The sequence below is a fragment of the Idiotropiscis lumnitzeri genome, chromosome 4 (assembly GCF_059441095.1).
Source record: "Idiotropiscis lumnitzeri isolate Australia: NSW breed Sydney's pygmy pipehorse chromosome 4, RoL_Ilum_1.0, whole genome shotgun sequence".
Lineage (NCBI taxonomy): Eukaryota > Metazoa > Chordata > Actinopteri > Syngnathiformes > Syngnathidae > Idiotropiscis > Idiotropiscis lumnitzeri.
In genome coordinates this window covers 6,810,001-6,831,091 of record NC_142394.1, presented here as the reverse complement: position 1 = coordinate 6,831,091, position 21,091 = coordinate 6,810,001, and the positions used below count along the sequence as shown (strand labels likewise).

General features: G+C 38.4%; 1 protein-coding gene and 2 long non-coding RNA genes across 3 annotated transcripts in view; 1 reads left to right on the top strand and 2 right to left on the bottom strand.

Annotated features, from left to right (window-relative positions):
• Nucleotides 1-8,148: 8,148 nt before the first annotated feature.
• Nucleotides 8,149-12,111, bottom strand: LOC148337956 (uncharacterized). Its single transcript, XR_015842932.1, has 4 exons — nt 11,944-12,111; nt 11,756-11,857; nt 11,297-11,643; nt 8,149-8,275 (listed from the first exon to the last, which is right to left on the bottom strand). It is a non-coding gene; the product is annotated as an uncharacterized LOC148337956 (long non-coding RNA).
• Nucleotides 12,112-12,462: 351 nt separating this feature from the next.
• On the bottom strand, nt 12,463-13,419 carry LOC148337955 (uncharacterized). The gene is made up of 3 exons (XR_015842981.1): nt 13,337-13,419; nt 12,690-12,764; nt 12,463-12,623 (listed from the first exon to the last, which is right to left on the bottom strand). It is a non-coding gene; the product is annotated as an uncharacterized LOC148337955 (long non-coding RNA).
• A 1,111-nt stretch (nt 13,420-14,530) lies between these two features.
• The window catches only part of hdac3 (histone deacetylase 3), a 7,115-nt gene continuing 554 nt past the window's right edge, over nt 14,531-21,091 (top strand). The window contains exons 1-15 of the mRNA XM_088293896.1: nt 14,531-14,716; nt 15,088-15,170; nt 16,751-16,893; nt 17,582-17,663; nt 17,772-17,828; nt 17,943-17,998; nt 18,069-18,202; nt 18,626-18,706; nt 18,806-18,879; nt 19,097-19,161; nt 19,238-19,327; nt 20,266-20,324; nt 20,477-20,556; nt 20,644-20,801; nt 20,899-21,091. The exon at nt 20,899-21,091 is cut by the window's right edge and continues 554 nt beyond it. Of these exons, the coding sequence (XP_088150022.1) occupies nt 14,662-14,716; nt 15,088-15,170; nt 16,751-16,893; nt 17,582-17,663; nt 17,772-17,828; nt 17,943-17,998; nt 18,069-18,202; nt 18,626-18,706; nt 18,806-18,879; nt 19,097-19,161; nt 19,238-19,327; nt 20,266-20,324; nt 20,477-20,556; nt 20,644-20,801; nt 20,899-20,968 (1,287 nt within the window). The 5' untranslated portion in view covers nt 14,531-14,661 and the 3' untranslated portion in view covers nt 20,969-21,091. The remainder of the gene's footprint in view (nt 14,717-15,087; nt 15,171-16,750; nt 16,894-17,581; nt 17,664-17,771; nt 17,829-17,942; nt 17,999-18,068; nt 18,203-18,625; nt 18,707-18,805; nt 18,880-19,096; nt 19,162-19,237; nt 19,328-20,265; nt 20,325-20,476; nt 20,557-20,643; nt 20,802-20,898) is intronic.

Sequence of the window (21,091 nt, the reverse complement as noted above, 5' to 3'; positions counted from 1 at the left end):
TTTTCCATTTTTTCCCCCCCTGCTTTCTTTCTTTCTTACTCTTCCAGCTTGTTGTTTGCCAACTTTTGCAATCTTAGACATTGTTTCTCATGAAAATATTTTCCCATGCTTCCAAAATAAATTCCAATAAACAGAGATTGTTTTTGTGAGTTACACTTTCTGCTCAACATTAATTAATGAGAAGATAGTGTCGTGTACTATGCATGTACATTATTGAATGACAAAGGACATTTTAGTCATTTATTTACTGATATGATCCAGTCAAAAAAACAAACGAGAAGGCATAAGACTTACGATATTGCACACAAGCCGCAAACTCAAGCACAGTCCTGCTGCCAAAGCAATACACATGCAATAACTGTATCATATATTCACTTATTTCTACACTCTCACATTTGGTTAACCACACCACAACTACTCTCTTGCCCTGCCTCACCTTATGCCGAATTTGGCTCATTTTACTGCCCCTTCCCCTCTTCTGCCCCCACCCTTCCCTTGCTTGGACAGAGGCTTGGTGGCAATGAAGAGGAGTAAGGATGTGACCTTTGGGATGTTAATTTTGTGAACAGTGGCCCTGTGAAGCCCTTCAAGACTAAACTTCACTTCACTTCCCATTATAAGGCTTAGTTTTGAGGTATTCATTTAGCAATATGTTTATTATTGTGGTTACTTTAGAGTAGTGTACACGGACAGGATCATGCTGAGAGGTGTTACTCGTGTTCTTATCATCTCCTGTATTTGATTGCACTTGGCGGTGTGCAACTCGTCTCTGCTACTGCATAATCAGGGTTGAATACCAGGATTTGGCTGATTGCATCTCATAAAAAGCTAAAGGCATGGCTCCCTCCATAGTGAGGCTGCTGGTATTAAATAAATGCAGGCTCAAATTATAGCATTTGATCTTAGTACCATTTGGAAACACTTAAGAGGCTGACATGTTCATTTGTTTCGTGAGTCAAGCTCCAAACAGATTGAACTGAATAGGCCTTTTGTACCCAACTTTTTCACTTTTGGAAGGGAAAGAAGACTATGGCCATCAACACACGGTTAAAGTGCAAAAAACATTATTAGGAAGGCTGTTTATTCACTTAAGAACCAAGCTGTGCTCTGAAGAACTATATTAAAATGATACACTTGTGTTTATTTAATACAGCCACTAAGTTATTCTATACTGCAAGGTTTTAAACCACAATCCATAATTGGGCTCAGCAAAAACAGGAGTAATTTTGCTGGGCAAAATTTTCATACATATAAAAAGCTCCAGAATAATGACTTCAATGGATTTTGATTATAAATATTGCTATGCAGTCATACTATAAGATAAAAAAAAACCAGCACATTTCAGTTAGTTTATGGTGGTAACGAGTTTAGGTTTAGGTAAAGGTGCACATTCCATTTTTGTGCGTCCGTGTAATTGTCACTAACTAAGTCCGTCAGTGATGCTCCATCAGTCTGGCGCCTATTTTTTGCTGACATTCTTTTATGAACTGATGGACCGATGGACTTAACTGACGAACTGACTATATCCATTTGGTGTGACACGAAAAATGATAGACTAATGAATGACGGACGGATATCCAAGCCACGGAGGGATGACAAATGATGGACCAACAAAACTGAATAAAAAATGCCCATCTCTGGTAAAAAGTACATAATAATCTTCGCACGCTTCAATTTTACAGTGGATATTGAAAATAGAATGCAACACATGCACTGCACTTTAATAGAATGTATGCCCTTGTTCATTCACTGCTACAAACTAATTGGATAAAAAGACAAGCACATTCTTGAGAAATGACATGCTTCCTTCGATGTATGCCAGATTTCCTGCATGATTTCATTTGGAATTATTTTAATCCTCAGGCCTATTAAACAGAAGATAACTGTACATCACTCAACACTATCTGTCCACACCTGTCTTGTATACACACACGCACACATGCAAGTCATTCATCAAGTCATCATAATGATGACCATGGATGCCGCCTGTTTCAAAGGCTTTTACAAGACATGGAATTCTTGCTCATTTTGCCCAACACAAACAAATGTAAACTTCAAAATGCTTGTGCAGAAGAAGAAGAGTAGTGGGTGTGTTGTCCCAAGTGTGAATAACAAGCGAGTGTGAGAATGATCCAGGTGTACTGAGAAAAAGAGAAACTCTGAAGTCAAGAGGAGGTGTTTCACATTGCCCAGCTCTGTTTCAATGTAATCTTGGGCCTCTGGACCCAACAGAATTATAAAATTAGATTTTACTAGCCAGCAAAAATGTAAAGCTGTGTTTGTTTCTTTGTTGGGTTGTTTGTTTTACTGTGCATAGTACAGTACAAATTTGCTCGTACACCTTTTTTAATCTATCAGTTTATTAATTTTTCATCCTTTAATTTTTCTGTATGATGAGGTTGTTGGTGGATAAGGTTTTGACACCACCGCCATAAAGATTGCAACTAGACCTAGTCATGGCAAAAAAATCACAGGTTGAAATACCACTAACTTTACAAATGTGTTTTGCTCTCTCTTTGACTTAATCTCATTTGTCATTTCGGAAGTATACAACTTCAGTCACGGCGATAGAGGAAAAATATGTTGATGACTGAGATTGAAGAATATTACCATCAACCACATAAGTGACGTAATTGGTACTCTGTCCTGGCAACTCATTAGAACATGGCTAGACTGTCAATAATTCAAAATAATATCATTTAATTTCCATGTCTGGTACCACACATTTAAACTCCCTGCAAAGTGAAAATATATATAATTTTAAATCTGACACACCATATTGAAGAGTGTTAACAACTATGCAATATTTGAGTCAATATTTTTTTTTTTACCACGCATATATTGTAAAAAATCAAGCTATTGTCTGGCTATTGGCTCTTTAACACTTATTATGCGTTGTCAAATGTCAATGAAGTACTTGCTAGCCTGGAGCTGGCTGTTCAGTCGGAGTTAAAAAAAATAAGAAAAAAAAAAAATCCACCTTCCTGAATGAATGAATTCCACCTTTCTCAGCATAGCTGGATAGCAAATTACACATCACAATTGGGCTGGATTACCATTGATGAGAACAAAGGTGCTGAAGTTTGTTTTATATAGTGGTGGAGGGGTGACACACGTTCAATTCAAAGTGAATCATGAGGCTCAGTTTTAGCCCCCCCCCCACCCCTTTCAAAAACAAACAAATCAGGAACATTGAAATGGTGTTAAAAAAAAAAGGCTCTGGGCTGCATATCCATAGACAGCGCATTTGGGGTCGAGTTTAAAATGATCACATCCTGATTTTCATCCTTGTGCATGCCTCGTTTTGCCTGTTTGGATATTTGGCAGACAGCTCTCCGTGACTTTCCCCGAGTCTGCACTTTGCCGACGTGTTGTCTATGTCATCGTGTTGCATTCATAAATATAACAATAGTGTCAATCAATTCATCAAACACATTATTATTGCTATCGTCTTCATTATATTGTAACAATGGTGAAGCCAAGCATTTCCCAGCATGCTGTAGTTGTTTTAAGTTAAAAGTTGCTCTTTATTTGCGTTAACTTCGTATGTGATGTCTTTGAGATGGAACAGTAAATTAACGCAGACTCAAGAATTGAAGGAGCTGTGGCTTAGTGCAGCTCTTTAATGAATGTGCAATTTTGTTACTTTTTGTGGGAAGAAAGCAAGAGAAGAGCATCCGCAACTTTGTTGTCCTTTAAACACCAACGAGGGCATTACAATAATGCTTGAGCAGCGTGGGGGCCTTTGGTGGTAGGGGTCACGCACAGGCATGAACTATCAGGGTGGAATTTGGTCTCTAAGTGGCCACTACGCGGATTTGTGATCTCTCTGGCCATCTTTACATCATTCGCCAGTGGAGGTCTGCTTGCAGTTCCTCATGAAAATATTTAGCAAGGGACTCTATTTAGCGGTAAAAACAAATTTGAATTCAATTTAAAGCATCTGTTATGTAATTTAAGAATTCAGTTTTATTGGATTGCTTGTTACTTATTTTTAATGAAGTATGATGCCTGGAAAGAGTTTAGGTAAATCCCGGTTTCCATTTCTGTAGTTTGATGTTGTTCTATTGTACACCAATTGACTTAGGAATTGCATTCCGGTGTACTGTATATCGCGGCGTGTCAGTTGAGGTGATAAGATTCTGCATCCTGTTTTGACAAGAGTTCTCCACGGCTGTTATTTGAGCACGTGTGCCTTCTGAAGAAGTGTGTGCCTAAACATGGCATCTTATCCCGTGTCATCCATCTCCAAATATTTCTGTTTTGATAATGTACTGTATTGCAATATCATATGTTTATTGTGACCATGATTACTGGAAGTTCAGCGTACAGTCATGTTATTCTGTCTTAACCGGGTTATATATGGGGGACTTCCACCCCCAGTCACAACTGTCTCACTTGAAAGTCTGTGATTCTACCCAGTATTTCCTTTAATAAGCAACACATTGTCATCATCATCATCATCATCATTGTTCAACATGTGTGAACTGCACTGCACGGCACTCATGCAACAATACTGATGTGCAAAATGACAAGAACAAAATCAGCTATTTGGGAGAAGAGACTTGTCTTGATGGAATACAGATACCAGTGTTATATATTCAGTGTGTAAAAAAAAATGTAACTGTACTCCATTACAGCTAGAAAGAAAACATAAAATTGGATAACAGGTACATTTCTTGAAAAGAAATTTATTGGATCGCCATGAGGATGCAGAGGACACTGGGCCGAATGTTTATTTAAGGACTTAGTGTAACAACTGGATGGCATTATGAACAAACTGGGTTTTGGAATCAAGTCCTGTTCTGGGACAGTCTTAGAATTTTTTTATTTTTATTTCAAATTTTATAACCACTGTTAAAAATCAGGAACTTGTGTGGTGTTCAAACAATCCCTGACTCCTTTAAAACGCTGGATCACTCATCCTGAGAGCTGAAATTTTGAACTGAATTTTGGCATAGGTGTCAAAAATCATGACCGCATGTAGACTGCCATTGAAAACTTAAACGCTACTTGAAATAATTGAAGGAAATAAATGAGAGTTGCCTTTGATAGCTGTGTTTAAAGTACATTGTCGGAACTCCCGCATGGGTACACACCCAAAGCCCAGAGGTTACTCCAGGAAAAGAAACAATAATACATAAAAAAAGTACAAATATTGAGCTTTAAATATCATTTAGTTGGCCTGTGTCAGAATCTTCTCACCACATATTTGTTGTAATTTAGATATATAGATATATGTTCAAATGTATTTGCAAGTATGTTTGAATGCACTTGAAAATACATTTAAATGTACTCGTAGGCTAAATTCTGACAATTTGGCATTTTTTTTCCCCTATAATGCCATAAATTAAACGCAAGCATAGGTCTGCCCTGTGGCATTAAGGGGTGGAAAAAATGCTACGTTTTTAGCATTTATCCATCAAGAAAAACTGCCAAAACAAAATCATGAACTGCAGATATAATGATAAATCAAAAAATTACAAATAAACGTTTTTTACTTCAAATGCAAAATAAAAATGCTTGTTGATGTAAATAAACCATTGTCAGTGCTTTCAAAGTCAAAGATTTGATAGTTGTCCTTGTTTACTGCAGGGGTCACCTCTCCTTTTGCAAAGTGTATCATACCAATGTGATACAAAATCGATAGATAGCTCAGTTCTTTTATTTAGCATATGTATTTTTCCTTGATTAAAAATGCCCTCGTCTCAGGTGTCAACACTGATCAGTCCAATAATTCTTCCAGGACACCGATCAACTTTTGACAGCCTGGGCAAAGTTCTACACCCTCTATTACCCTCCAGGCATTTAATCCCATCCATGCAAAGCCAATGTGTCAAATTGGGACTAAAGCAACAAACACATCTGATGCATACAGAAGACAAATGTAGTACAGCTTCCTCTGGTGAGGTTTCTTCTTCAAGGTATAGTACAAATTGATCTTTCCCGTGTGGCAGCCATGATGACAGGTGCTGCAGTTTAATATGTGTCAAGCTGCAGGTGACTTCATGGGTGAGGAGGACTCCATGAAAGGATTTAGGCTATGACCAGTGGAACATTATGAACTGTGCTGTTTGGACTGTAGGCTGTTTGACCTATGAGAGACTTGTGAAATATTTCCATCTGGGAAAGTAACATTATTTTCAGTAATTTATTTTTAACATGCATAAAAATAAAAAAGCAGTTTAACGGCCCTTTCAGACTTTTTTTGCCCCAGATTGGTGCATCAGAAGTGTAACAGTGTGCGTTTGTGATAAATGCTTGTTTCAGCTGCAAGTGTTTTGAAAGTGCCATATAAATAAAGATTTTATTCTGAGGTAGACAAAGCAAAAACATGAAAACAAGTCAGCGATAACAAGTCATGACATATTGTATTGCAATAGTAGAGCTGGTATTATTTAGTGTAACTCTACTTTTTTTAACTGAATTGTGGCTTATCAACAGTTTCTTAATAGTTCATTGAGGATGATCAAGAAAATGTTTCAGAAATTATTCTGAACGGCGGATGGTTCCATTATTGCAATGGCGCCATAGTGATTAAACTGTGGAGAATGAATTCCTGTATCTTCACCTTTATCCAGACCGTCAGCAAAAATAAGGTGTTTTTCCTTGGCTCAAGTTCCATCTGCAATTTTTTGTAAATGTGTTGTTTTCTACCGCATAATGCTGCTAGCTATTTCTTTCCACTTAGTTATTGTTTCACAATGTCAACATGACTGCTGTGAAAGTGATCATTAAAATAAGAACGCTTGTGGTGGATTTACTTTCACACAGTAAGAAAAAGTAAGATCTGAAGAATGAACTGCATTTTATGTTCCAAAATGCTGCTTGATGCATATTAGATACCTACCTTATGGCTAATTATTGTATCAAGACTTGACTGTTGATTTCATTTTAAAAGGTCTGATGAACCAAATTGAGAGCAAAATGATATAATGACTCAAAAGGCATTCTCATGACAGAAATTCCGTTTCAGATTTGCATAGCATACCAACATTCGCAAATTGGTGAACTTAACTGTATGCGCTGTAACATCCTGATATACGTAATCCATCCTATTCAGAGTAGCACTACTATTTCATTAAACGTTCATACAGGAGGGAGAGAAACATGCAGACAGAAATTCGGACATAAAAAATTCAACAAACACATTCTGTAAAATGAAGGTTAACATAGTGTAAGGCAGCTTCTTATCAAATGTCAAGTTTGTTTTGAAAAAAAAAAAAAACTAACAAAACTGAGCTACAAGCTGACAGGGACCATGAGATGTTCTTTAGGCCCCCACTACACAGACAAACAGATTACCACAAAATGGACTTCACACTCCTATATCCCGACTCCCCAGTGCACACACGAACGAAAGAGGTACAGACTATATGTACAGGTGTCAAACTCTGGTCCTGGAGGGCGGATTCCTGCTTTTTTTTTTTTTTTACACAAATGTGTGGTGTAAATTTTACACAATTGTGTGTGTGACCTTGTGATTGAGTTGAGTGGCCCCCTGCAACGCGGCTCCTGTATATCTTTGAGCAGAACTCAAAAAGACCTAGAAAGATTGGACTGAGACACAACAAAAAAAACATGACCGCTCATTATTTATGAAAATCAAAATGCAAGTGCTGGTGTCTATTTGTTGGGAGTGATGCTAGCCAGCTGTTTAATTCGGGCAGCATTTAATTATTTTGAAATGACTTTGTCACACTGAATCACGGATACTACACAAAGACAGTTTTTAATTAGCATGCAGTGTTCTCAAATACATTTAGTCGTGTCAAGAAATTTAAAAAAATGGTCCCCTAAAAGAAAGTTTGGGTGATTTACAGTCTTTTCTCCCGGCATTCAACATAGCATACATATTCTTAAACATAAACATGTATAAAAGTGACCCTCCAGGACCGGAGTTTAAAAACTATGGGGTGTCGGGAGACACAGCCAGATGGGAACATAGTCCTTTTTAAACTTGTTCGAAATGAATGTAGCTGGTGGCACAATTGAAACCAATGCCTAATTTGTCAATTCTCCCCTGCACTGATTGGATGGCTGAGTTGGGCTCAAGGGCAACCAATCAGGGGGAGAGCTCCCACTCACAAACGAACAATTTAACGGTCACAAAACAACACACACGGCGTTAAATGTGTGGAGGACCTAATTTTACCTTTTTAATGATATGGAAAGAAGAGGGCAAGTGTTTGAAAATAGCCATCCACTTGGCTCTGTAATGGAATGCTTTTGGATGCATGAAGACTCCATACCACCCCCAACATCTCAACAAAACCTGCAGAGACATGTTGTCATATGCAAGTGATTTATACACTAATCCATTTATAATCCCAACAAGAACAGAGTCACATTGAAATCCTTGACTGGCACTTTCATTCCGTCAAAGGCAAAATATTTTTATAACTGTCAAGTGCAAACATGTGATTCGCGATTTATGTTATTATGCTCCTTGGCAGTTTTACTACACTAGACTCAATAAATCCACAATATCTATTACTAGTCCAAAAACATTTAATGACATTTTTATTAAAGAATTCTAATACACACTAGCAAGTATAAAGCAGAAAGAAAAATCATACACTCCCTCCAAGCAAGCAAGCACATCATTGCTATGGTCTGATCAGCTCACAACTTAACGCTGACCATCTCTGTTGCAAACTTATAAATGGTGATGGTGTTTTTGATAGACTTTGAAGGATATTTTAAAGGTGTAAGTAGCCTCTGTGTTACAATTGGAGGTCTTCAGGGTGAAATAGCTGCTGATTCTGTAAGTGTGGTCCGCTTGTTGCATGGAGGGGCCGGTTGTGACGGCACCGCTCACCGCGGGGCCGTGGGCCAACCATGTGATGTGTGCTTATGGAGACCACAGAGTAGCCACGCAGAACAGGGTGGCCTTTTTGGACTGGAGCTCGGCGCTGGCCGGGGGACTGATTGGCTGTTTACTGTCCTATCACATTTTACAACAGTTCTACGTCCGAGAGGACTCAAACACAAACAGTCGATAGAAGGGTCTTCTGCATTCGAACACACTGTTCTTATTGTTTTAGAAATAATTCGAAACCGTTTTTTTTTTTTTCAAATATCATTGTTTGGTTCAACAATATTGTCCCTTTAGTTCTATATGCTTCTTTAAACGTTTTTTGTTTGTTTTATTTATTTATTTTAATAATCTAACATTACCACTCGAAGTTGTCCATTTGCGTCTTCATCATTAGATGGCGCCATGACAGTTTTTTTTTCTTAAATAGATTTCAAAATATCCATTTACCATATACAAACAACTAAGGCACATATTGAATACTAAAACTTGAAAATTAAAAAAAAAAAAAAAGAAAGAAAGAAAGAACAATGTAAGAATGTCGTCCATTAAAGTTGAAGTACAGTTCAAGGAGAAGGACTTGGACATTTTGGTTAACAATTTCATTTCACTTGCAAAACATTTTATCCATAGATGTAAATACCTCAAGGCGAAGCTCCACATCAACAGTTGGATGAATGACCTCAAGTTACACAAAAAAAAAAATCATTGCATGTCATGACGAACAAAAATGTCCAGAGACTATTTTTAATAGTTTTGCTCTTCTTGATTGAGATCCTTACATTGTTCTTTTTTTCTTCCTTTTTCTAATATTTGTTGTTCAACTATGCAGTTTTTGTATTCAATATGTGCCATCGTTGTTTATATATGGATATTTTGATACGTATTTAAGATAAAAAAAAACGACCATGGCGCCATCTAATGCTGATGACGCAAATGCACAACTCCGAGTGGTGATGTTTGATTATTCAAATATACAAATAAAACAAACAAAAAACGTTTATAGAAGCATATAGAACGAGAGGGACAATATTGTTGAAGCAAACAATGATATTTGAAAAAAAACTGTTTTGAATTATAACTAAAACAATAAGAAAAGCGTGTTAGTGGAGAAGACCCTTCAATCGACTGTTTGTGTTTGAGTCTTCCGGACTTAGTACTGTTGTAAAATGCGATTGGACAGCAAGCCAATCAGAATCAGCCCTAGTGTCTGACTCCTGATTGGTTAATAATTGTGGGACAGTTATCACGCCTGCATCGTAAGAGTAAATCTGCGTTTTGTACCGTAGAGGAGAGAGATGCTGTAAGCGTAAAACCTAGTTTGTGCGTACACGTGGTAGGTCTTGTACACGCAAAACACATTTTGGTACGTACAAAACATGTTTTCGTACGCGTTATTTGACATTACGCTTACGTAATTGGGGCTTGTACGTGGTATTTCACATTACGTACATGTGAAACTCATTTTTGTACACGGTATTTCACATTACGCTTACGTAATTGTGGCATAAATCTAACGCCATAGTTGGTCCCTATGGTTGTTCGTCAGGGAGCCACATTTGCCCACTAGCATTGGCCACAAGTTGTTCACGGCACTTATTGCTTTAAATAATTCATTCTTGGCAGAGGATAAATAATATTTTAAATGCAGTCCATGTGGTTGGTTTTTTAAACACCTTTTAATCAATAAAAAAAGCAGTACATTTTGCATTTGCATGTTGGTCTTTTCAAATCTGTGAATTCAGATTTAAGTAAAATGACACTGACTTCAATTGATAAAATACATTTTTAAAATTATTCACAAACAATTCATTATAGATTTTTAATAAGAAATAATTTCAATAATTCATCACTGGCTGCAGCTGCATGTGGATGAGGACAAACAGGAGGCTGAGGACGTCTCGGCCACCTCCAAGCCTTCATGCTTCTGAAACAGAACTGAAGTCGAGTCGTCCTCGTCCTCAAGGAGGGTGTATGAGCACGGCATGGGGGCCTCATCAATAATTTGATGGGACGATTCAAAATGTGCAGTGAAGAGATAATGAACAAGAAAATTCCAGCCTAATTTCCGCATTGAAATCATTTGAGTACAGTATTAATGTATTGGTGGTGAATTCTTGATTTTCATCAGATTTGAGCTGGAATTAAACTTACTTTTAAAAATTGTGCTATATTTTTATATACAATATTGCAGTACAGGCGCTGCCCAACTTACGAACGAGACATGTTCCGAACGGTCGTTTGTAAGCTGAATTTGCTTGTAAGTTGTTTCAGTGCTATATTTTGTATGGAACGTATGTTTAAGGTTTAAATATGTATGTTTAAGGCTTGTATAAGTAACCTGTATTGATTTCAATACATGTAATAAAACAACATGCTCTATAAAGATATGTACAAAAAAAATGTACAACTGGAGAGAATACTACATATGTTAGAGAGAGAGAGAGACACAAATAAATGAAATGAAGTTTAACTTACTTTTGGAAGATGTACTCGAAGGCTTAAAGAGATGATGGAGGAGGAGGATTTTATATAATGGGTCCGAGAGGGTCTTCGTTGTCCTTGGAATGCGCTTCAAAAGTAACTTCCTCCTCTCACAGCGCCTTGCGTTGGTATCAGTGGCGGCACTACTCAGAAAAAGGCGCGCTATACAAAATCTAACTTACAGCATCTCTGTCCGAACACTTTTTGACATATGCAAAAAATTGTTCATATGTATTGTTGTTCATAACTCGAATGTTCGTAAATTGGGGAGTATCTGTACTTTCTGGTCAGATAGTTAAAGCTGGTAGTTGCACTGTGCAGTGTCACTTTTTCTTTTTGCCCTGCACAAAACACACATAAAAAATGGTCATTGCTCACCAAAAAAAAACAAAAAAACATGACACACATTATCCTTTATTATTCGACTGGATCCTAAGCGACGACGGGACTCACATAGTTATCCCTGCAGGACCAGTTGGGATACATGCTGGCGTGAATCTGGTGCAGCCGCTCAGATTCGTAGAAATATTTGTCCTGCTATTCCACAGTCATTGACTTTCATTGTGAATGTAAACAAAAGTTTCAGCACACACCGGCATAACAGCATACGTGCTACAAGGATGTGTGTCTCAAACACTCACCATCTTCCCCAGCATCTTATTAATGGTTGCGCTGTCTTTTCACAATCCACCTTCTTGTATCATTTGGGCCTGGAGGAAAGGCCGCTGCTTCTTCATAAAAAGCGTGAATGCGTTGTGTGGCTTTTTGATGTAGGGTCTGTCTGACTTCTGCTGCCCTGTAGTCCACTTTCTTCTATTGGGAAAACAAAATGTTAGGGTGAATGAATACAAGTTATCCCATATTTCATTCTATTAGTATGGCAAAGGAATTGTCCACAGTGTGACCTATATTTGATCATATGGATGAGAAGACCCTCAGGAGAAGCGAATGTGTGAGGACTGGATCAGAAGCTGCAACATCAAAGGAAGTGTGCCCATGTCACACTTCTGAAACAAATGGACTGAAACTTTTGTGCTGGACCACAAAGAGTCACACCACCTTGACTATCAGTCTACGACTGCCATTATCGGTTTCGTTTTGCATGTTAATAATGCTGCTCCCCCCTTGATTCCTAAGAGCAGAAAGCAGTTTACCTTGGTATTCCCCAGTAAACCAGAAGGCCCGGCGGAGTGTGCTTCAGAGCGAAGTTGGAGCTGTAACTGAGCACATCTCCGTTGGTTCTCCTCGCGAGTGAAAGAGAGAAACTCTTGTCTTCCATTTATTTATTGTCTGAGTTCAGAGAATGCCTAGGTGATTAAACCTGACACAAAACATTAGCAAATGTGTGTCGCCATTCAAGAAAATACATTTTGCAGAGTTAACGTACCTTGATTGTTGTGGTGGAGGGAGAAGAGTGAGAACGTACGTACCGAGCAGCAATTTATAAGAAATATCTGCAAGCCTGCACATCAAGACACTCACACGTTATAGCAAAATGAAACATAAGGATGCAAATGTGAATACATGTTTGTGATTCTTACAGAAAAATCGAACAGGAAGATGACTGATTGGCTGTTTAATGTCCAATCGTAACTCAGAGGTGGCGTGAATAAAACAGCATGGCGCGTCACTATGCGCAACTCCGAGAGGTGGTTTGATTATTTAAAAGAAATAAAACAAACTGAAAAAAACGTTTATAGAAGCACGTAGAACTAAAGGGACAATAACGAACACAACAAAGATATTTGAAAAAAACCAAACAATTTTTGAATTATTACTAAGATGGACGGATGAATCAATCAATCACTTGGGGAGCTGAATGAAAGAATTGTGACGGGACTATAGCACCCCCTAGCTGATGTGTAACGCCATGCATGTTGGGGAGTTATTGAAAGCACAACTATGGCATTCAAGGTAGTGCATGAACTGAAATCATATTGTAACGCCCGTTCCAGTGGTCAAGAATGCAGACAGTAGGTAAAGGAATCTGTTCGTTTTAATAACCAAAAACAATAACGAATAAAACATATTTACACAGGAGCTGCTGATGACCACAACTCACGCCCACACGCTCCACATTTGGACTAACTGCCGGAGCCAATCTTCCTTAGCCTGGCTCGTCCCCTCTCAATGACGTCACCCACTTCTCAACTGACACCACCCTCACATACACTAAACCGCAGGTGTCAAACTCAAGGCCCGGGGCCAGATCTGGCCCGCGACCTCATTTTATGTGGCCCGCGAAGGTTATATCATCTGCGTGAACTTCCTGTTTCTAGCACATTTTCACAACATATATTGCCATTTATTTGTTACCAATCCTCCCCTTTTAAAATAAATTGAAAATTTGTTGAACAGTCACTTACTGGCTTTATATGTCAAAAGTGGCTTTCTATCAATATTGTGTGTATGTGATAACGTAAGGTGATCATAGATTTATATGGGTTCACAGTCAGAACGGCCCTCTGAGGGAAACCATAACTACGAAGTGGCCCGTCCACAAAAATTAGTTCGACACCCCTGCACTAAACAATGGACAGATATTACAATTTTTTGTGTCTGGAAAATTTAAGAAACATCAACTCTTGCAAGATGAAAATTAAATCAAAGGGAAGAGGTAATCCTTCGTTTGTGGATGGCTGAGCCTTCTATCTTATGCTTTCTGCTATTTTGTTTGTAGCAAAAGTGTTTAGGGATTATAATAAGTATTGTAGTTGGCCAAGGACATACGAAGTAACGCAGAATGATGCAGCAGTGGATGGAGTGTAAAGTTATGCAGATGTCACAATTTTGCAAAAAAATAACTGGCAATTTTGATATGTACTTTAATTTTTGTAAATTGATTATTCCCATTAAGAGCACAATGTAATTTAACAAAAGAGGGAAATTATTTTGTATGCAGTTTTTTTTTAATTATTGTTATCATTATAAAAGTAGATATGTTTGTAATTTACAGTAAAAATCATTTTTTACTTGGACAAGACAAAAGGTACAACTACACATTTAACTAAAGTACATTTTAGAGACTGTACTTTTGCTTTTACTCGACTTGAATACATATTTCCACATTTACCAGTCTTTTGCAAAATAAGGATCTATATTTTTACATTACTACATAGCTTGAGTACTGTTGCCACGTTTGCTTGAATCAAAATTAATAATAATAATAATAATAATAATAAATTAGCTCCCTTTACTTTAACTCTCCCCGCCTTTCTCTGTCTTGGCTGTCGCTGTCTGATGACGTAACGATTCTGTTTTTACCATGGCAGCGGCTACATTTGCTAACTTCTAGACAAAATGTCGTTTTTATAACAGTTGCAGCGACCATAATTCTATAAAACAACAAATCACTCAGAATGACGAACAGGACGTCTTATTTCTATGACCCTGACGTGGGCAACTTTCATTATGGTGAGTACCGATGGTTGTGTTGGTCAAATGGGCCTGAAAACTGCAATGGATGCTCATAAATGCTATCCCTTTTTTGTTTAGCATATATTTTTTATATATACGGGGAAGGTTTCTGTAGATTTTTATAATTTCTTACGAGTATTTAGTCACTAGTCTAATTGTGAAAACGTGAAGCCGAGCATTCGCTTTTTCTACCGAGGCTTATTTGCTGTAATTATCGTCTCAATGTTTCATCTTAAATAGTTTTAGGCCAATTGAAGTGAACATTTTTTAAGCTGAGCATCTAGCTACAATAGTATAATCATATCCCAAACCTGCTTGACGTTAACCGTTACGCGTAATATGACTGAAATGTTGTTTTGTGAAATAAGGTGCTGGTCATCCTATGAAACCTCACCGACTATCCCTGACTCACAGTCTGGTGCTTCACTATGGACTCTATAAGAAAATGATGGTAAGGTCAACACACTAACAGTCCACATCATATAATTCAGCTCCACATTAGAGAGCTGAAGGTCCAGATCGGCAGGATAACCTGGAATTGAAATGCAAAGACTTGTAGGGTCACTCCTTTTTTTTCTCCATCTCCTTATATGTGCTCAGGTGAGGGCTAAAAAGTTGACAAGACACCATTTCAACAACATTTAATGTCATTAACGACTATGATCCCTACTCAATTCAAACATCTCTCACCGCTGAGCTGTGTGTGAAGACAATCAGATATAAAACAAAGACTTTCACTAAATGACCCAGAATATTTGACAGTAGTGATGGGTCCAGCGACACCGAGGCGTCGATGCGCGCGCCGAGCTTCCAGGGCAAACCCCGTGTCGGTGCGCGTACTGCTTTGAGAAAGTCACGTGACCACTACCAGAATCGTGTCGACACAGCGGTCGCGCGCCAAACTGTGTTCATAAGGAAGCGCATCTGTCAACAGGATGGACGCTTAAAACAAGCATCGAGTTATTGGCGCGTTACTTTGCATTAAATATCCGCAAGATGGAAGACGTCACTGTTGATGCGCACTCAGAGGTGCAGCGCTATACGTCAGCAGGACACGTTGCACGTACGGAAGACCCGCTCTTATACTGGAAGTCCATGGAGGCAACGTTCCCTCACCTATTTATATTAGCCACAGAAGCGTTGTGCACACCGGCCTCTTCAGTGCCTTGTGAGAGGATTTTCTCAAAGGCGGGGGAAATTGCCTCAAAATAAGAAATAGACTGAATAACAAAACGAGGAGAAACTAATTTTTTAAAATAAAAATCTTTAATTACAATGAGTCCATTGTCATTCACAACACTTTTACTTGGGCATTCAGACAGATGTTCTCTTAATTTATCAACTGCGTCTCGAATATCAAAGATTTTTTTTATGAAATTGCGTGTATGTAAAAATAATGTGAAAGCAAATGCCTAATCAGAATCAGAAATCCCTTTGTCATTGTACTCAAGTGTGCAACGAGATTAGAGAGCTCCCCTCTCCAGTGCAATACAACAATAATTCAGTTAAATATATAAATTAGATAAGTGCGATGGAAAGTAATACGAAATAGGATATATAAAAACACATCACGTCGCTAATCAATGGAATTGGATAAAATTAGTTTGACAGATCAGTGTCAGATGACCCTGTCAAATGTTTCCTGCAAGTCCACCAGGTGTCAGTATTCAGCAACACAGTGTCAACACAGTGTCAATACATTGTGTCACTGTGTCGAAACGATACAGGATGCCTCATCTACCCATCACTATTTGACAGCATTGCTTGCTTGAACTAAAACAGCATTGACATTGGCATTAGATAGTAGTTTGCATGAGAGTGCTCAGTTGTCATTCTGGTCATCAAATAATCCTACATTTCTGACATGTGTGCATGATTAATATAATACCATAGCAATCATTTCCGAGAAAATGTCAGGGCAAAAGTATCCATATAACTGCATGCAATTCAAGACCTACTGCATTTAAAAAGGTCTCAGCGTTGATTTTTTTTAAAACCATTAAAGTAGATCATACTTTGATATTTTTGCAGGTGTTCAAGCCGTACAAAGCGTCACAGCACGACATGTGCCGCTTCCATTCTGAAGACTACATTGACTTCCTGCAGAAAGTCAGCCCCAACAACATGCAGGGCTTCACCAAGAGCCTCAACACTTTCAATGTTGGGGATGACTGGTGAGTGGTGCTCCCAGCTAACCATTCAAAAACCTTCCATTCACTTTCTGTCGCACTTATCATTCAGGTCGTTGGTGACCTGATGGACCGTAATTTGAATATATTGCTCCAAATTAGACTCGCACTTGTATGGGCCACACTTGTAAAAAAGACAATAGTACTATTACAAGACAGAAGATGTAATAATAGGTGAAAAACAAAAGCGCAGTGGTTAGCACATCTGCCTGGGCCCCATGAGTTTGAATCCTGTCTCTGGCTTCCGCCTTTATTCCAAAAAGACGTCAGTTAGGTCGGAGATCATCAAAGAATGAAACATTTGTGGAACCTTTTTTGTGACTTGGAAATAAGTGCACTGCACAGTGTTAATCCCAGACCACTGTTGCTTTAATAAAAAAAAAAAAAAAGTATTTTATGTGGAATGCCCAGAAAAGACTGTACTCTCCCCCAAACCTTCTTTTAGGGGGACTTTTTAAAATTTCTTTACATGACTAAATTTATTTGAGAACATTGCATACAAATTACTGTCTTTGTGTAGTATCCGTGATTCAGTGTGGCAAAGTGATTTCAAAATTATTTAATACTGCCCAAATTAAACAGCTCACTAGCATCTCTCGCAACAAATAGTCGCCATCTCTGCATTTTGATTTGCATAAATAATGAGCGCTCACTTTGTGTTGTTGTGTCTCAGTCCGGTCTTTCCAGGTCTTTTTGAGTTCTGCTCCAGATATACAGGAGCCTCGTTGCAAGGCGCCACTCAACTCAATCACAAGGTAACACACACACCTGTGTAAAATTTAGAAATGGACATTATTTACCTGCCTCACAGTGTTGCCTTTAATCATCTTATTTATTGATGGCAATCCTACGCTGTATTCCAGATTTGTGACATAGCAATCAACTGGGCTGGAGGACTACATCATGCCAAAAAGTTTGAGGTCAGAATACTCAAACGCACAACTGCCATTGTCAGAGGGTGATTCAATGAATAAGGCATTGTTATAGTTATGTGATTCATATTAAGGGCAAATGTGTTTCTGTTGTGATTGCAGGCGTCGGGATTTTGTTATGTCAACGACATAGTCATCAGTATACTGGAGCTTCTCAAGTAAGACGACACACAACGCGATGTTATGTATTGCTTGACGCAATACGTGTGTATGTGTGTGTGTGTTTAGATACCACCCAAGGGTCTTGTACATCGACATAGACATTCACCATGGCGACGGCGTGCAAGAAGCTTTCTACCTTACTGATCGTGTCATGACTGTCTCCTTCCACAAATATGGGAATTACTTTTTCCCTGGTACAGGTGAGTATTCCGTCTTCGCATTCTCCAAAATTATTAAATGCAATCTCCTTGGTGGGGGGTATAAGAGGACACTTTTGTCCGTGATAAACTAAAATACATTCTTTAACCTACATCGTTGTTAAAAGTATTTGAGCCTACATTTGAACCATGTGTGGATTAGAGAAAATTCTAACACATTCCAACTTCCAGTTTGTAAAACTTATTGATGACATATGTTGGGTTGTATTCGCTCCACATTCAAATAAATAATTCAAAGCCCATAATTAGAATAAGAAAACGCTTAATGGATTCGGCAGACTCCATATTTCCGTCACATTTCTGTGACCCGACAAAAAGAAAAAAGTCCTCACAAGATCTATGCAGTGCTTTGCTCCTGTGTGCTTGTCTCTCTCTGCAAGTGTGTAATGATGTGTGTTGTCCAAGGTGACATGTATGAGGTCGGAGCTGAGAGTGGCCGCTACTACTGCCTCAATGTTCCTCTCAGGGACGGCATTGATGACCAGAGTGAGTTACGCGCCGTCCCCAGCATGAATCAATCTGTCAACGGTAACACACTCTTTGACTGCTCGTGAATGTCGACCGGTCTGTCTTTGTGTGTGTTAGGTTACAGGCAGCTTTTCCAGCCGGTTATTAAGCAAGTCGTGGATTTCTATCAGCCTACTTGCATTGTTCTACAGGTAGGCCGAAAACCTATTCGCATCTCACAAATAGACGACTCTCAATAAATTGTACACTTAGCCCTTACCATTGAAAGGTTTTTAAAAACCTTTGTAAAATATTTGGAAATGAAAGAAGCCTCCTCCAACTCGTGATTGATGAATACATAAAGTTCTGGAGTATCTGGAGAATTTTACATTTGCTGACTCAAGACCAAAATTGTCCTTGATCTTCTAGTGTGGAGCAGACTCGCTGGGCTGTGACAGGCTGGGCTGCTTTAATCTCAGCATACGAGGACACGGGTTTGTATTGCGACTGATATTCATTGCATCTCTATGATCCTATTTTTTTGTTGAAGTGGTTTGTCTCGTTGTGCAGTGAGTGTGTCGAGTTTGTGAAGAGCTTCAAGATTCCTCTGTTGGTCCTGGGAGGAGGTGGATACACAGTTCGGAATGTAGCCCGATGCTGGTAAATTGGATCCGCATGTGACATATATGACAACATTCACACAATATTGACATATTTTTGGGAGAATGCCTTGATATGTTGTCATGCAGAGGTGGGAGTAAGTCACATGTAAGTTTTGACTATCAAAAAAAAAAAATCAGAAAGGCAAGTTATTACTTTGTCATAAAACTTATATTGGAGTGATAATAAAAATAAAATTCACTGATCATACTACAAAAAATGCATTTAATCCAAAAATGAAAGTTTACATCTATAAAAATGAAAGAGAAAAATAACTCATGAAATGAGTGTCTACTCTTCAATTATTTAGACACATGCATGTTCTATTTCATACTTATGTTTAGAAGTGGCACAGTGTTAATGTGGTGATAAATATTGAAATAATAGAAATAGAAATCCCTTTATTGTCATTGTACTCAAGTGTGCAACGAGATTAGTATATATATATATATAATAAGATGAATATGAGAGTAAATATGTATAATCATCACATTTACAAACTACATGCATTGTTTCCGGTGCCAATCTCTTTCTCAAATCTAATTAGTGTGTGTAAATGTGTGAACAAAAGGCACTGAATTTGTGCACTTTGTAGGCTGTCACATTTTGACGTTGAGTGAAGCTATGTATAGACTCTATCCATTAAGTAGATTTCTATGCTTAATAACTACCGTTGCTTTAAATTGTATAGTTTGAAGGTCTCCTTGGTGTCTTATCAATGTCTTTATTGGCTTCACAATTGAATGCAGAACCAAATTGACTCGAGCCCCCCATCTCTGCTGTTGTGTAGGAACCATCTAAAGATTGTGTTTGTGTTTTTCCTCACTGATGTGGATGTCTACAAAAACCTCACAGCATAAAAACTAAGCACAATATTAATTTAAACGGCTCACAAATCCATTTTAGATTCACTTAAAATTTGCTTTATTGCATCTTAGGACCTTTGAGACGTCTCTATTATTGGATGAATCTATTAGCGACGAGCTGCCATACAGTGGTGAGTTACGGCATCTTCTTGTTTCAATGCATGTTGAGGACATTTTTTAGACTTTGGCGCCAGCTAGTGGACAAACCATGTAGTCATTCTGTAGTTCGCGTCTGTGCAACCTTGTTCCACATTATTATTATTATTTCCTTGTGTTCTTCCAGAGTACTTTGAGTACTTTGCTCCAGACTTCACGCTGCATCCTGACGTCAGCACCAGAATAGAAAACCAGAACTCCCGACAGGTGAAAATCCAGCCAAGTTGTTGTTAGTCATCTCAAAGCACACCTTGCACATGTAATCACTCATCTTGAATGTGTTGCTGGGTGCAGTATTTAGAGCAAATCCGTCAGACGGTGTTTGAGAACTTGAAGATGCTGAACCATGCGCCCAGTGTTCAGATCCACGACGTCCCCTCAGACATGCTGAGCTACGAACGCACTGATGAGCCCGATCCTGATGAGAGAGGAGGCGAGGAAAACTACACACGGTCAGAACACTCTTTCAACTATGACAATGACAAGAACTATGAGTGTGTTCATTAAATACACATTTGAAGCTTCATTTTTGATGTCACCTTTCCACAGGCCGGAAGCAGCAAACGAGTTCTATGATGGCGATCATGACAACGATAAAGAAAGCGATGTGGAAATTTGACCTGCAAGATGGACTTGAGTGATTTCTAACCAGCTGATAGCCTCCTGCCTTTTTTTTTTTTTTAATTAGGTCACGGACAGTTATGATGGGCACATAATATCTGGACTTTGAAAAACAATCCTC